The sequence below is a fragment of the Anomaloglossus baeobatrachus genome, chromosome 9 (assembly GCF_048569485.1).
Source record: "Anomaloglossus baeobatrachus isolate aAnoBae1 chromosome 9, aAnoBae1.hap1, whole genome shotgun sequence".
NCBI lineage: Eukaryota > Metazoa > Chordata > Amphibia > Anura > Aromobatidae > Anomaloglossus > Anomaloglossus baeobatrachus.
The window spans coordinates 44,976,109-44,990,039 of NC_134361.1; the positions used below are offsets into that span (position 1 = coordinate 44,976,109).

A 13,931-nucleotide genomic window follows, 5' to 3' on the forward strand; every position below is an offset into this window, starting at 1 on the left:
GCTGTCCTGGACTCTACGAGCCGTACGTCAGTGGCGTCCGCCAACTCCGTGGTTTTTACGCAGAGCCTTGTGGTTAAGGGACTGGAAGGCAGATTCTGCTTCCAAAAAAGTGTTTAACCAGTTTGCCATTATCTGGTGTCAGACTGTTTGGTGAGCGATTGGATGAAATCATTAAACAGTCCAAGGGTAAGGATTCTTCCTTACACCAGCCCAGATCAAACAAAACCCAACAGAGGAAAGGACAGTTGAGGTTTCGGTCCTTTCCAGGCTCGGGCAGGTCCCAGTTTTCCTCGTCCATAAGGACTCAAAAGGCTCAGAGGGGCTCAGATTCCTGGCGGGCTCAATCACGCCCAGTTAAGGCAGCCGGAGGAACCGCTACCAAGGCGGTTTCCTCATGACTTTCAGCCCTCTCTCTCCGCATCCGCGGTCGGTGGCAGACTCTCCCGCTTTGGCGACATTTAGCTGCCACAGGTCAAAAACCGGTGGGTGAGAGACATTTTGTCTCACGTGTACAGGATAGAGTTCTGTGCTCGTCCTCCGGCTCGATTCTTCAGAACTTCCCCACCTCCCGACCGAGCCGATGCTCTTCTGCAGGCAGAAGGAGTGGTAATCCCTGTTCCTCTGCAGGAACAAGGTCACGGTTTTTACTCCAATCTGGTTGTGGTGCCAAAAAAGGACGGCTCTTTCCGTTCCGTTCTGGACCTATAACTGCTCAACACATGAAAACCAGGCGGTTCCGGATGGAATCCCTCCGCTCCGTCATTGCCTCAATGTCTCAAGGAGATTTCCTAGCATCAATAGACATCAGGATGCTTATCTCCACGTGCCGATTGCTCCAGAGCACCAGCGTTTGCTACGATTCGTTATAGAAGACGAGCATCTTCAGTTCGTAGCCCTGCCCTTCGGTCTGGCGACAGCCCCACGGGTTTTCACCAAGGTCATGGCAGCAGTGGTAGCAGTCCTGCACTCTCAGGGTCACTCTGTGATCCCTTACTTGGACGATCTACTTCTCAAGGCACCCTCTCAAGAGGCATGCCAACACGGCCTGAACGTTGCGCTGGAGACTCTCCAGAGTTTCGGGTGGATCATCAACTTTTCAAAGTTAATTCTGACCCCGACCCAATCGCTGACATATCTGGGCATGGAGTTTCATACTCTCTCAGCGATAGTGAAGCTTCCGCTGGACAAACAGCGTTCACTACAGACGGGGGTGCAGTCTCTCCTTCAAGGCCAGTCACACCCCTTAAGACGCCTCATGCACTTCTTCGCGAAGATGGTAGCAGCAATGGAGGCAGTCCCTTTCGCGCAGTTTCATCTGCGTCCACTGCAATGGGACATTCTCCGCCAATGGGATGGGAAGTCGACGTCCCTAGACAGGAACGTCTCCCTTTCTCAGACGGTCAAGGACTCTCTTCAGTGGTGGCTTCTTCCCACCTCATTGTCAAAAGGAAAGTCCTTCCTACCCCCATCCTGGGCGGTGGTCACGACAGGCGCGAGTCTGTCAGGGTGGGGAGCAGTCTTTCTCCACCACAGGGCTCAGGGTACGTGGACTCAGCAAGAGTCCACCCTTCAGATCAATGTTCTGGAATTCTGGGCAGTGTATCTTGCCCTGCAAGCCTTCCAGCAGTGGCTGGAAGGCAAACAGATCCGAATTCAGTCGGACAACTCCACAGCGGTGGCATACATCAACCACCAAGGCGGAACACGCAGTCGGCAAGCCTCCCAGGCAGTCCGGCGGATTCTGATGTGGGTGGAAGACAGAGCATCCACCATATCCGCAGTTCACATCCCGGGCGTAGAAAACTGGGAAGCAGACTTCCTCAGTCGCCAGGGTATGGACGCAGGGGAATAGTCTCTGCACCCGGACGTGTTTCAGGAAATCTGTAGCCGCTGGGGGATGCCGGACGTCGACCTAATGGCGTCTCGGCACAACAACAAGGTCCCGATTTTCATGGCGCGGTCTCACGATCAAAGAGCTCTGGCGGCAGGCGCCTTAGTTCGGGATGGGTCGCAGTTCCAGCTACCCTATGTGTTTCCCCCTCTGGCACTGTTGCCCAGAGTGCTACGCAAGATCAGCTCCGATTGCCGCCGCGCCATCCTCGTCGCCCCAGACTGGCCGAGGAGGTCGTGGTACCCGGATCTGTGGCATCTCACGGTCGGCCAACCGTGGGCACTACCAGACCGGCCAGACTTACTGTCCCAAGGGCCGTTTTTCTGTCTGAATTCTACGGCCCTGAACCTGACTGTGTGGCCATTGAGTCCTGGATCCTAGCGTCTTCAGGATTATCTCAAGACGTCATTGCCACCATGAGACGGGCTAGGAAGCCGACGTCTGCCAAGATCTACCACAGGACGTGGAAGATATGCTTATCTTAGTGCTCTGCTCAGGGAGTGTCTCCCTGGCCATTTGCATTGCCTACTTTTCTTTCCTTCCTGCAATCTGGTTTGGAAAAAGGTTTGTCGCTCGGCTCCCTTAAAGGACAAGTCCCAGCGCTGTCTGTATTCTTTCAGAAGCGCCTAGCACGACTTCCTCAGGTACGCACGTTCCTGCAGGGGGTTTGTCACATTGTCCCTCCGTACAAGAGGCCGTTAGACCCATGGGATCTGAACAGGGTACTAATTGCTCTCCAGAAGCCGTCCTTCGAGCCTCTGAGGGATGTTTCACTTTCTCGACTTTCACAGAAAGTGGCCTTTCTGGTAGCGGTCACATCTCTTCGGAGAGTGTCCGAACTAGCAGCGCGGTCAGCCAAAGCTCCCTTCCTGGTGTTTCACCAAGACAAGGTAGTGCTGCGCCCGATTCCGGAGTTTCTCCCTAAGGTGGTATCCCCCTTTCATCTCAATCAGGATATCTCCTTACCTTCCTTTTGTCCTCATCCAGTTCATCGATATGAAATGGATTTGCATTTGTTGGATCTGGTGAGAGCACTCAGAATCTACATTTCCCGCACGGCGCCCCTGCGCCGCTCGGATGCACTCTTTGTACTTGACTCTGGTCAGCGTAAAGGGTCGCAGGCTTCCAAATCCACCCTGGCTCGATGGATCATGGAAACAAATCTTGAAGCCTACCGTTCTGCTGGGCTTCCGGTTCCATCAGGGCTGAAGGCCCATTCTACCAGAGCCGTGGGTGCGTCCTGGGCATTACGGCACCAGGCTACGGCTCAGCAGGTGTGCCAGGCAGCTACCTGGTCGAGTCTGCACACTTTCACCAAGCATTATCAGGTGCATACCTACCCTTAGGCGGATGCCAGCCTAGGTAGAAGAGTCCTGCAGGCGGCGGTTGCCTCCATGTAGGGAAGGGCTGTTTTACGGCCCTAACTTGAGGTATTAATTTACCCACCCAGGGACTGCTTTTGGACGTCCCAATCGTCTGGGTCTCCCAATGGAGCGCCGAAGAAGAAGGGAATTTTGTTACTTACCGTAAATTCCTTTTCTTCTAGCTCCAATTGGGAGACCCAGCACCCGCCCTGTTTCCTTCGGGATTTTTGGTTTTTTCGGGTACACATGTTGTTCATGTTGAATGGTTTCAGTTCTCCGATGTTCCTTCGGATTGAATTTGTTTAACCAGTTATTGGCTTTCCTCCTTCTTGCTTTTGCACTAAAATTGAGGAGCCCGTGATCCCACGGGGGGTGTATATGCAGAAGGGGAGGGGCCTTACACTTTTTAGTGTAATACTTTGTGTGGCCTCCGGAGGCAGTAGCTATACACCCAATCGTCTGGGTCTCCCAATTGGAGCTAGAAGAAAAGGAATTTACGGTAAGTAACAAAATTCCCTTCTTTCGATCACTCTAACTTCAGAGACGCTGTCCAGAAGCCCAGAGCGGTTCCGGACAAGCGCTTTACTAAGCGCCTCACTGACACGCGTTACCCCTTCCCCTCTGAAGTCGTTAAGGGTTTTGGCTCAATGTCCCAAGGTGGATCCTCCAGTCTCTAGATTGGCGGCTAGATCTGTGGTATCGGTTGCAGATGGCTCATCGCTAAAGGATGCCACTGACAGGCAGATAGAGCTCCTGGTGAAATCCATCTATGAGGCCACGGGCGCGTCTTTTGCCCCGGCCTTTGCAGCCGTGTGGGCACTCCAAGCTATCTCGGCTTGTCTGTCTGAGATTAATGCTGTCACGCGGAATTCTGCTCCGCAAGTTGCGTCTTTGACTTTTCAAGCGTCAGCTTTTTCTTCCTACGCCATGAACGCAGTCCTAGACTCTGCTAGCCGTACAGCTGTGGCATCCGCTAACTCTGTGGCAGTCCGCAGGGCCATGTGGCTGCGCGAATGGAAGGCAGACTCTGCCTCCAAGAGGTTCTTAACCGGTTTGCCATTTTCTGGCGAATGCTTGTTTGGCGAACGATTGGATGAGATTATTAAGGAATCCAAGGGAAAGGACTCCTCCTTACCCCAGTCCAAACCTAAGAGACCTCAGCAACGGAAAATACAATCGAGGTTTCGGTCCTTTCGTCCCTCCGCCAAGCCCCAATCCTCTTCGTCCAGCAGGCCGGAGAAAGGCCAGAGGAACTCCTATGCGTGGCGGTCCAAGTCACGCCCCCAAAAGGCCGCAGGAGGCACTGCCTCCAAGGCGGCCTCCTCATGACTCTCGGCATCCCCTAACCGCATCCTCGGTCGGTGGCAGGCTCTCCCGCTTTGGCGACGCCTGGTGGCCACATGTTCAAGACCGATGGGTGAGAGACATTCTGTCTCACGGTTACAGGATAGAGTTCAGCTGCCGTCCTGCGGCTCGGTTCTTCAGAACCTCTCCGCCCCCCGCTCAGGCCGACGCACTTTTTCAGGCAGTGGACGCTCTGAAGACAGAAGGAGTTGTGACCCCCGTTCCCCTTCAGGAACGTGGTCGCGGCTTTTACTCCAACTTGTTCGTGGTGCCAAAAAAGGACGGATCATTCCGTCCCGTTCTGGACCTCAAGCTGCTCAACAGACATGTGAGAACCAGACGGTTTCGGATGGAATCTCTCCGCTCGGTCATCGCATCGATGTCACAAGGAGACTTCCTAGCATCGATCGACATCAAGGATGCTTATCTCCATGTACCGATCGCACCCGAACATCAAAGCTTTTTGCGTTTCGCCATCGGGGACGAACACCTTCAGTTCGTGGCATTGCCTTTCGGCCTGGCGACAGCCCCACGGGTTTTCACCAAAGTCATGGCATCCGTCGTGGCGGTCCTACACTCTCAGAGCCACTCGGTGATTCCCTACTTAGACGATCTCCTAGTCAGGGCCCCTTCTCGGGTGGCGTGTCAACACAGCCTTACCGTCGCTCTGGCGACTCTCCAGCAGTTCGGGTGGATCATCAACTTCCCGAAATCCAAGTTGACACCGACCCAATCACTGACTTACCTCGGGATGGAGTTTCATACACAGTCAGCGGTAGTCAAGCTACCGCGGGACAAACAGCTTTCTCTGCAGGCAGGGGTGCAATCACTTCTTCGGAGTCAGTCACACCCCTTAAGGCGCCTCATGCACTTCCTGGGGAAGATGGAGGCAGTGCCGTTCGCGCAATTCCATTTACGGCCACTCCAATGGGACATTCTCCGCAAATGGGACAGGAGGTCGGCTTCCCTCGACAGGAACGTCTCTCTTTCCCTTGCAACCAAGACGTCACTTCAGTGGTGGCTCCTTCCCAATTCTCTATCGCAGGGAAAATCCTTCCTACCCCCAACCTGGGCTGTGGTCACCACGGACGCGAGCCTGTCAGGATGGGGAGCGGTTTTTCTCCACCACAGGGCTCAGGGAACCTGGACTCCGGTAGAGTCTTCCCTTCAGATCAATGTTCTTGAGATAAGGGCAGTGTATCTAGCCCTATTGGCTTTCCATCGGTGGCTGGAGGGCAGGCAGATCTGTATCCAGTCGGACAACGCCACTGCCGTCGCATACATCAACCACCAAGGCGGCACTCGCAGTCGTCAAGCCTTCCAGGAAGTCCGGCGGATTCTGCAGTGGGTGGAAGCCACAGCCTCCACCATCTCCGCAGTTCACATCCCGGGCGTAGAAAACTGGGAAGCAGATTTTCTCAGTCGTCAGGGCATGGATGCGGGGGAATGGTCTCTGCACCCAGAAGTGTTTCGAGAGATCTGTCGCCGCTGGGGAACGCCGGACGTCGATCTCATGGCGTCTCGGCACAACAACAAAGTCCCGGCATTCATGGCACGGTCTCAGGATCACAGAGCTCTGGCAGCGGACGCGTTAGTTCAAGACTGGTCGCAGTTTCGACTACCTTATGTGTTTCCTCCTCTGGCGATGCTGCCCAGAGTGTTACGCAAGATCAGGTCCGACTGCCGTCGCGCCATTCTCGTCGCTTTAGACTGGCCGAGGCGGTCGTGGTACCCGGATCTGTGGCATCTCACGGTGGGTCAACCGTGGGCGCTTCCAGACCGCCCAGACTTGCTGTCACAAGGGCCATTTTTCCATCTGAATTCTGTGGCCCTCAACCTGACTGTGTGGCCATTGAGTCCTGGCTCCTAGCGTCTTCAGGGTTATCTCAGGATGTCATTGCCACCATGAGACAGGCGAGGAAGCCAACGTCCGCCAAGATCTATTACAGGTCTTGGCAAATCTTCTTATCCTGGTGCTCTGATAACGGTTTTCCTCCATGGCCGTTTGCCTTACCCACTTTTCTTTCATTCCTTCAATCCGGAATGGACAAGGGTTTGTCACTCGGCTCTCTCAAGGGCCAAGTATCGGCGCTCTCCGTATTTTTTCAAAAGCGCCTGGCCAAGCTTCCGCAGGTCCGCACGTTCCTGCAGGGGGTTTGCCACATAGTCCCACCTTACAAGCGTCCGCTGGAACCCTGGGATCTTAACAGAGTGCTAACGGCTCTTCAGAAACCACCTTTCGAGCCGCTGCGGGATGTCTCTTTATCACGTCTTTCGCAGAAGGTGGCCTTTCTAGTGGCAGTTACATCACTCCGGAGAGTGTCTGAGCTTGCAGCGCTGTCATGCAAAGCCCCCTTCCTGGTGTTTCACCAGGATAAGGTGGTTCTGCGTCCGGTCCCGGAATTTCTCCCTAAGGTGGTATCTCCTTTTCATCTCAATCAGGATATCTCCTTGCCTTCATTTTGCCCTAATCCAATTCACCAATGTGAAAAGGATTTGCACTCTTTGGATCTGGTGAGAGCACTCCGGCTCTACGTGTCTCGCACGGCGCCCCTGCGTCGTTCAGATGCGCTCTTTGTCCTTGTCGCTGGCCAGCGTAAGGGTTCGCAGGCTTCCAAGTCAACCTTGGCTCGGTGGATCAAGGAACCGATTCTCGAAGCCTACCGTTCTTCTGGGCTTCCGTTTCTTTCAGGGCTGAAAGCCCATTCTACCAGAGCCGTGGGTGTGTCCTGGGCATTGCGGCACCGGGCTACGGCTCAGCAGGTGTGTCAGGCAGCTACGTGGTCCAGTCTGCACACTTTCACGAAACACTATCAAGTGCATACCTATGCTTCGGCAGACGCCAGTCTAGGTAGGCGAGTCCTTCAGGCGGCGGTTGCCCACCTGTAAGAGGAGGGCCGTTTCGGCTCTTTTTATTGAGGTATTTTTTACCCACCCAGGGACTGCTTTTGGACGTCCCAATTGTCTGGGTCTCCCAATGGAGCGACAAAGAAGAAGGGAATTTTGTTTACTTACCGTAAATTCCTTTTCTTCTAGCTCCTATTGGGAGACCCAGCACCCGCCCCTGTTCCCTTCGGGCTGGTTGTTCTTTTGTGTACACATGTTGTTCATGTTGATTTGTTCTTTTGGTTCATGGTTTTCAGTTCTCCGAACATCCTTCGGATTGAATTTACCCTAGACCAATTCATAAGTTTTCTCCTTCCTGCTTTTGCACCAAAACTGAGGAGCCCGTGATCCACGGGAGGGTGTATAGGCAGAGGGGAGGGGTTACACTTTTTAAAGTGTAATACTTTGTGTGGTCTCCGGAGGCAGAAGCTATACACCCAATTGTCTGGGTCTCCCAATAGGAGCTAGAAGAAAAGGAATTTACGGTAAGTAAACAAAATTCCCTTCTTTGCAAAAATATAAAACAAAAAACAAACAACAACAAATAAAGCATAAAAACACAAATCATCTCTTTTTTCTGTTAAGAAAATACTAAATATCACTAAAAAGTAAAGTAAGAAATATATATATATATATATATATATATATATATATATATATATATATATACTGTATATGTGTGTGTGTATATATTAAAAAAGTTTGTTTTCGCTGTCGTTGTCCTGTGCTGAAGATTCGTGATTCTGGGTAATTTTTATTGTACAACTAGCTGTAGCACCCGGCGTTCCCAGGATAGTAACTGTATCTCTGTTTCTTTCCCAGTCTCTGTTTGTCTCCCCCTCTGTCTGTCTCTCTCTGTCTCTTTCCCTGTCTGTCTCTTTCCCTGTCTGTCTCTTTCCCTGTCTGTCTCTTTCCCTGTCTGTCTCTTTCCCTGTATGTCTCTCTTTCCCTGTCTGTCTCTCTTTCCTGTCTGTCTCTCTTTCCCTGTCTGTCTGTCTGTCTCTTTCCCTGCCTGTCTGTCTTTCCCTGTCTGTCTGTATCTTTCCCTGTCTGTCTCTTTCCCTGTCTCACCATAAAAGTGAACCCCAAAAATCAATATTTTCTCCATATCACGCACTTGGAATTTTTTTTTCCCCTCATTTTTCAGTACACTATATGGTAAAGTGAATGGTGTGATCATTGCGGGATGAGTTGTAGCTATTAATCCCTTGCACGGCTGTGTCCAATTATTCAACAAGACATAAAGGCTCTGTGCGCACTAGAAAAAGGATTTTTCTCAAGAAACTTCGAGAGTCAGAAAGATTACCACACTTGCGGAAAAAAACCACACCAATAACGCACCGAAAAACGCATGCGTTTTTGATGCGTTTTTGGTGCGTTTTTTTTCCGCAGGTTGGTCCCTGCGTTATTTTACCATTATCTTTAACAAAAACCGCAGGTACCTGCAGAAAGAATGTTCTTGAGAAAAAAACGCAGTGTGCGCAGCGCTATTTTTTTTTCCATAGGTTTTGCTGGGGAATGTCCGCAGAAAGGTTACAAACATTTTCTCAAGAAATTTCTGTAGCAAAAATGTAAAAAAACCGCGGGTAAAGACGCAGTTTGCGCACAGGGCCTTACCCAGTATTAGAAGTTCCAGCTGCGCCGCCGGGTTGTGTTTTCTGATACACACACTCAGGAAACTACAAGTGATGTAACGGCATCTCACACAGGAAACACGATTACTAGTAACAACGCTTATCGCTGAGGGTCAGGCTTTAAGTAGTAGGGCGAGAAGAGATGTATGTTCTGTTATATCAGATATGTGTCATCTAGATTTCACTATCTGCCTGAGAAATCTTGTATAACGGTAGAATTCACTTGCTCGCTAGTGAATGTGGCGATGTAGCCATTTTTTAAAGAGTAAGCAGCCTTTTAATTTTTATTTCATAACTTAATAGTACACAAAGGAAGAAGCAACTTTGTAATATATCTTATCAGAGTGACGGGGTATACGACAGAGCAGTAAGGGACGCCAGTCCGAAGAGTAATCCAAAGGGCTTTATTGGAACCAGAAAGATAAAGCACCAAACATGAATATACAGTAAATCCTTAAAGTCTGGAAGGAGTCCACAACAAAACAACAGATCCGGTGGCGCCTCCCGGTATTCCGACGTCAGGGAAAAAATGGCAATGGTCCTTATATGAGTTCCTTGAGTCCAACAGGGTGAACAACAAAACACAATCCCACGTGGCCACTGATCTCCAGTTTGTAACAGTCCATACACAGGCTCTAGGATCCAGTCTCAGCTATAGATCCTAGTGCTTCTCCAGCCGAGATCCAACAAACTGACTAACATGGGTGTTATTGTTCTCTTCTCCTGGGATCAGCCCCTTAGGTGGGCAGAAGGGCCCACCTCCCCTGGACATTTGATACCTGAAAGGATTCTAGACGTCCTGGCTCTGTTCTCTCTACCAAGTTGTGGATTGGATGAGTCCCATGCTGAGAAGAACAAAGAATCTCCCACCAGAAGTAGTACATACAGGATAATCAAGGAGGGACAGACTATTACACCATGAGCACGGGCGGGGGAGGGACACGCTGTTACAAAGAGAAATCAGCTTCTTTCTCCTCCTGGACTTCTCTTTCATGCTTCGTTCATCGGTAAAATCTGTATTCAATGAGGAGACATTTTTCAAATTGTTGTGATTGAAGATGACAGTTGGTGCTTATAATGTACTATGGAGGGGGAAAAGCTCAAGAAAGGCACATACCATATTTTTTGTTTTATAAGAGGCACCCCATATTCAGAGAAAAAAAAAGTAAAAAACAATATGTGGTCCGTCTTATAATCTAGTTGTCTTACAGGAGGGGTGTTACAGGAGGCAGAGGCGGTGGAATAGGCGGTGCAGCAAGTGTCCTCATTGTGGGCAGTGTGAGGCAGGAGGAACATTCAGAAATTGTTGGCGGTGCAGGCTTCAAAGAAATGATACCCGTTGTCGGCGCGTGCGCAGATGGAGCTCTCGGCTCAATGACAAGCCAAGAAACCATCTGCACATGCCACCTTTGGGCACCATTTTCTGAAAGTCCGCTGCTGGGAGATGAATGTGTCGGAGGCGGCACGTGCACAAAGGAGATCGTGAGCCGAGAGCTCCATCTGCACATGCGCCGACATTTTCAGGATGGCGATCTCTTGCCTCACAACCCGCAGCACAGTGCACTGCCCACAGAATCACTCCTGCCTCCTGTAGCCCCTCTCCACCTCCCGGTAAGCTTCATTCGGCTTATAAGACACCCCCGCCGTCCATTTTTCTCCCATGTTTTTGGGAGGAAAAGTGCGTCTTATAATCCAAAAATACGGTACACTTTACTGCAAGTTCTCCTGAAGCATCAGATATAGAAGCGTGTGTGTTGGTGAGACATGTACGGCCCATGTCTGCGCTACGCTGACACTCTTACCTTAAGAAATTCTGAAACTGCCTTTGTGTTACGTGTATATTTTTAAATTCGGCACCGTGAATACTAATATTATTTCTGTCCATATTGGAAATCAGATTAAATCCAGTCGCTCCAGTAACTCCAGGAAGTGGTGCCGTCGGCGGGGACTGGAGGAACAACGATTGTATGAGATGACAAATCTGCGGCGACAATTCAAAGTGAGTCTTGGGGAAAACTTATTTCCGGCTGTCGCTTCCAATACGATAGATGTAGATCTCCTTCAGCGATGTATATAGAGCAATCAAGAAGGCAGAGATGGTAATAAACCATCTCTGCCTTTTCTATGGGGAATTGTGATGTCTCTGACAGCAGCTTTCTGTTAAACAGATACACAATCATCTGCAGCGACATTTTCAAATATATTTGCATCGGCTTAGAGCAGATCACAAATGCCCAAAGTGCATTTCTTTCTCGCCTCATTGGGGGACACAGCACCATAGTTCTGTGTCCCTCAATGAAGGCTCCGGGAAAGAGATTTTACGGTGAGTACCCAAAATCTTCTTTTCTCTCTCGCCTCATTGGGGGACACAGGATCATGGTTCTGTGTTCCTCAATGAAGGCTCAGACAAAGAGATTTTACGGTGAGTACCCAAAATCTTCTTTTCTCTCTCACCTCATTGGGGGACACAGGACCATGGTACTGTCTTCCCCCCCTCCCCCAATGAAGGCTCAGAGAAAGAGATCTTACGGTGAGTACCCAAAATCTTCTTTTCTCTCTCGCCTCATTGGGGGACACGGGACCATGGTTCTGTGTTCCTCAATGAAGGCTCAGACAAAGAGATTTTACGGTGAGTACCCAAAATCTTCTTTTCTCTCTCGCCTCATTGGGGGACATAGGACCATGGTTCTGTGTCCCCCAATGAAGGCTCTGAGAAAGCGATCTTACGGTTAGTACCCAAAATCTTCTTTTTCTTCATCGTTCCTTATGGGAGACCCAGACCATGGGTGTATAGCTTCTGCCTCCGGAGGACACACAAAGTACTACACTCAAACGTGTAGCTCCTCCCTCCTAGCATATACACCCCCTGGTAGCCAGTCCTAGCCAGTTTTCAATGCTTTGTGTTCAGGAGGTCACACACACACATGCATTCTCTGATTTTTGATTTTTTGGATTTCAAAGATTTGGAAGAAAAGCGGGTCCAGTCTGGACTCCCGGCATGTCCCTTCTCACCCCACTGTGTCGGCGGTGCTTGCTGTTAAGGTTGATTTTCCAAGGCTGGAGCCTTCACATGCCGCGCTCCTTCACCATCCCCTGGGGCTCTGGCTTGAAGTGGGAGCCATCTCGGTTCTCACTGCTTTGCAGGAGACCGGTCTCCATCCGCAGCCCTTTCAGGATCCTGCCGGACGGAGCGCTCACCTCCCAGGGACCTGGCACCTGCGTCTCACAAGCTAAGTACTGAGACGTTTTTACCACAGAAAGTGGTCTTTCCAGGGGTCCCTTGTACTTTATTTATTGGGGAGAGTGTGTTTTATGATTGTGTTAACATTTCCGGCCGGTTCTCCAGTTTTCACTGGAGAACCGCGCCGATGGTGCCTGCACGCTGGCCGCATGTTTAAATCTAGGCCCCGGCTTCGCCTGAGGCCTAGTTTCGGTTTTCACTGCCCCTGCATGTCAGTCATGCAGAGGGACAGTGCGGCTCCGCCCAGCAGCTGTTCAGCACAGGGAACGGACACTCCTCACTGAGGAAGGATTCCCTCCCCTGTCTACCTCATTTGCCCGCTCTCAGAGTAGGCCCCGCCCCCTCTCCTCGCTCCGGTCGCCATTTTCTCAGCGTTCTCAGTGTCTGCATAGGCACAGAGATTCCACATTGTGACAAATGGGGGCCTGGGCTGGGGGTCTGGAGGGCACAGAAGTATATGTTAAACGGTCTGGCAAGCCACAACCTCAGGTTGTGCAGCTGCTTATATTCTCTGTTTATATACTCTGCTGGGGGTCATTCTGGACAGAGCCCCCACTTCTGCAGCATGTCTCACATCAGAGCAAGGCTGCAAGGCTGTTCTTAATATGCACTGCATGTAGACTCGTACTGCCTGTACCGAGCACATAAAAACAGTGGTCCCTCAGCCTGGAGGCTCATCAGTGGTCCCTCCAGCTGCTCCGACTCCGGTGGCTGAACCCCCGGTTTGGGTAGAATCCGCTCTTCCAGGGGACAGCGGTCCCGGACTCTGCTGAGCATGCATTAGCCCCCTTCTCAGGGCGCTTCTGCTGCTACGGCTCGCTCAGCAAGGCTCACATGGTCTCAGACCCCGTCCTCCTAAAACGGAGACGCAGGGTCCCCTGTCCTTCCCCGTCCCGCAGCTCTGATTCACGAGCTGACTCTCTGGACGGGGAGGATGTCTTTACTAGGGGCTCGGACACTACTGCATGTACCATTGATCTGTCCGAAGGTGATGCAGATGCTAATGATTTGATTACGTCCATTATATTTGTACTGGACCTCCATCCGCCTGTATCAGGGGAACATCCCCCTCTGGCAGAAAGGCATCAGTATACCTTAAAGAGAACAAGGAGTGTGTTCCTTAACCACTCCAGTTTTCAGCCCACTGTGACCAAGCCCAGAGCTTGTCCTGACAGACGCTCCCAAAGCGTGGTTCTGATGACTGTTTCCCCCTTCCACCAGAGGTGGTCAAGGAGTCTGCTCATTCACCAAGGGTGGTCCCTCCGGTGTCTAGACTTTCAGCCCGGATAGTTGTATCAGTGGCTGACGGCACCTCTCTAAGGATCCCACTGTACATTAATTCTGTGCTGGACCTCAATCCGCCAGAGTTTACCTTGCCTAAGAGAACGAGGAGTGTGTTCCTTAACCGCTCCAGTTTTCAGGCCACTGTGACCAAGCCCAGGGTCTGCTCTGACAAACGCTTCCCAAAGCGTGGTTCTGATGACAGTTTTCCCTTTCCACCAGTGGTGGTCAATGAGTGGGCTCATTCACCAAAGGTGGCTCAGCCCGGACCGTTGTATCAGTGGCTGATG

At 51.2% G+C, this 13,931-nt stretch overlaps 1 protein-coding gene across 1 annotated transcript in view; it reads left to right on the plus strand.

Annotated features, from left to right (window-relative positions):
• The window catches only part of DHX34 (DExH-box helicase 34), a 73,813-nt gene that overhangs the window by 26,860 nt on the left and 33,022 nt on the right, over positions 1-13,931 (plus strand). The window contains exon 9 of the mRNA XM_075323670.1: positions 11,017-11,118. Coding sequence (XP_075179785.1) covers positions 11,017-11,118 — 102 coding nt within the window. The remainder of the gene's footprint in view (positions 1-11,016; positions 11,119-13,931) is intronic.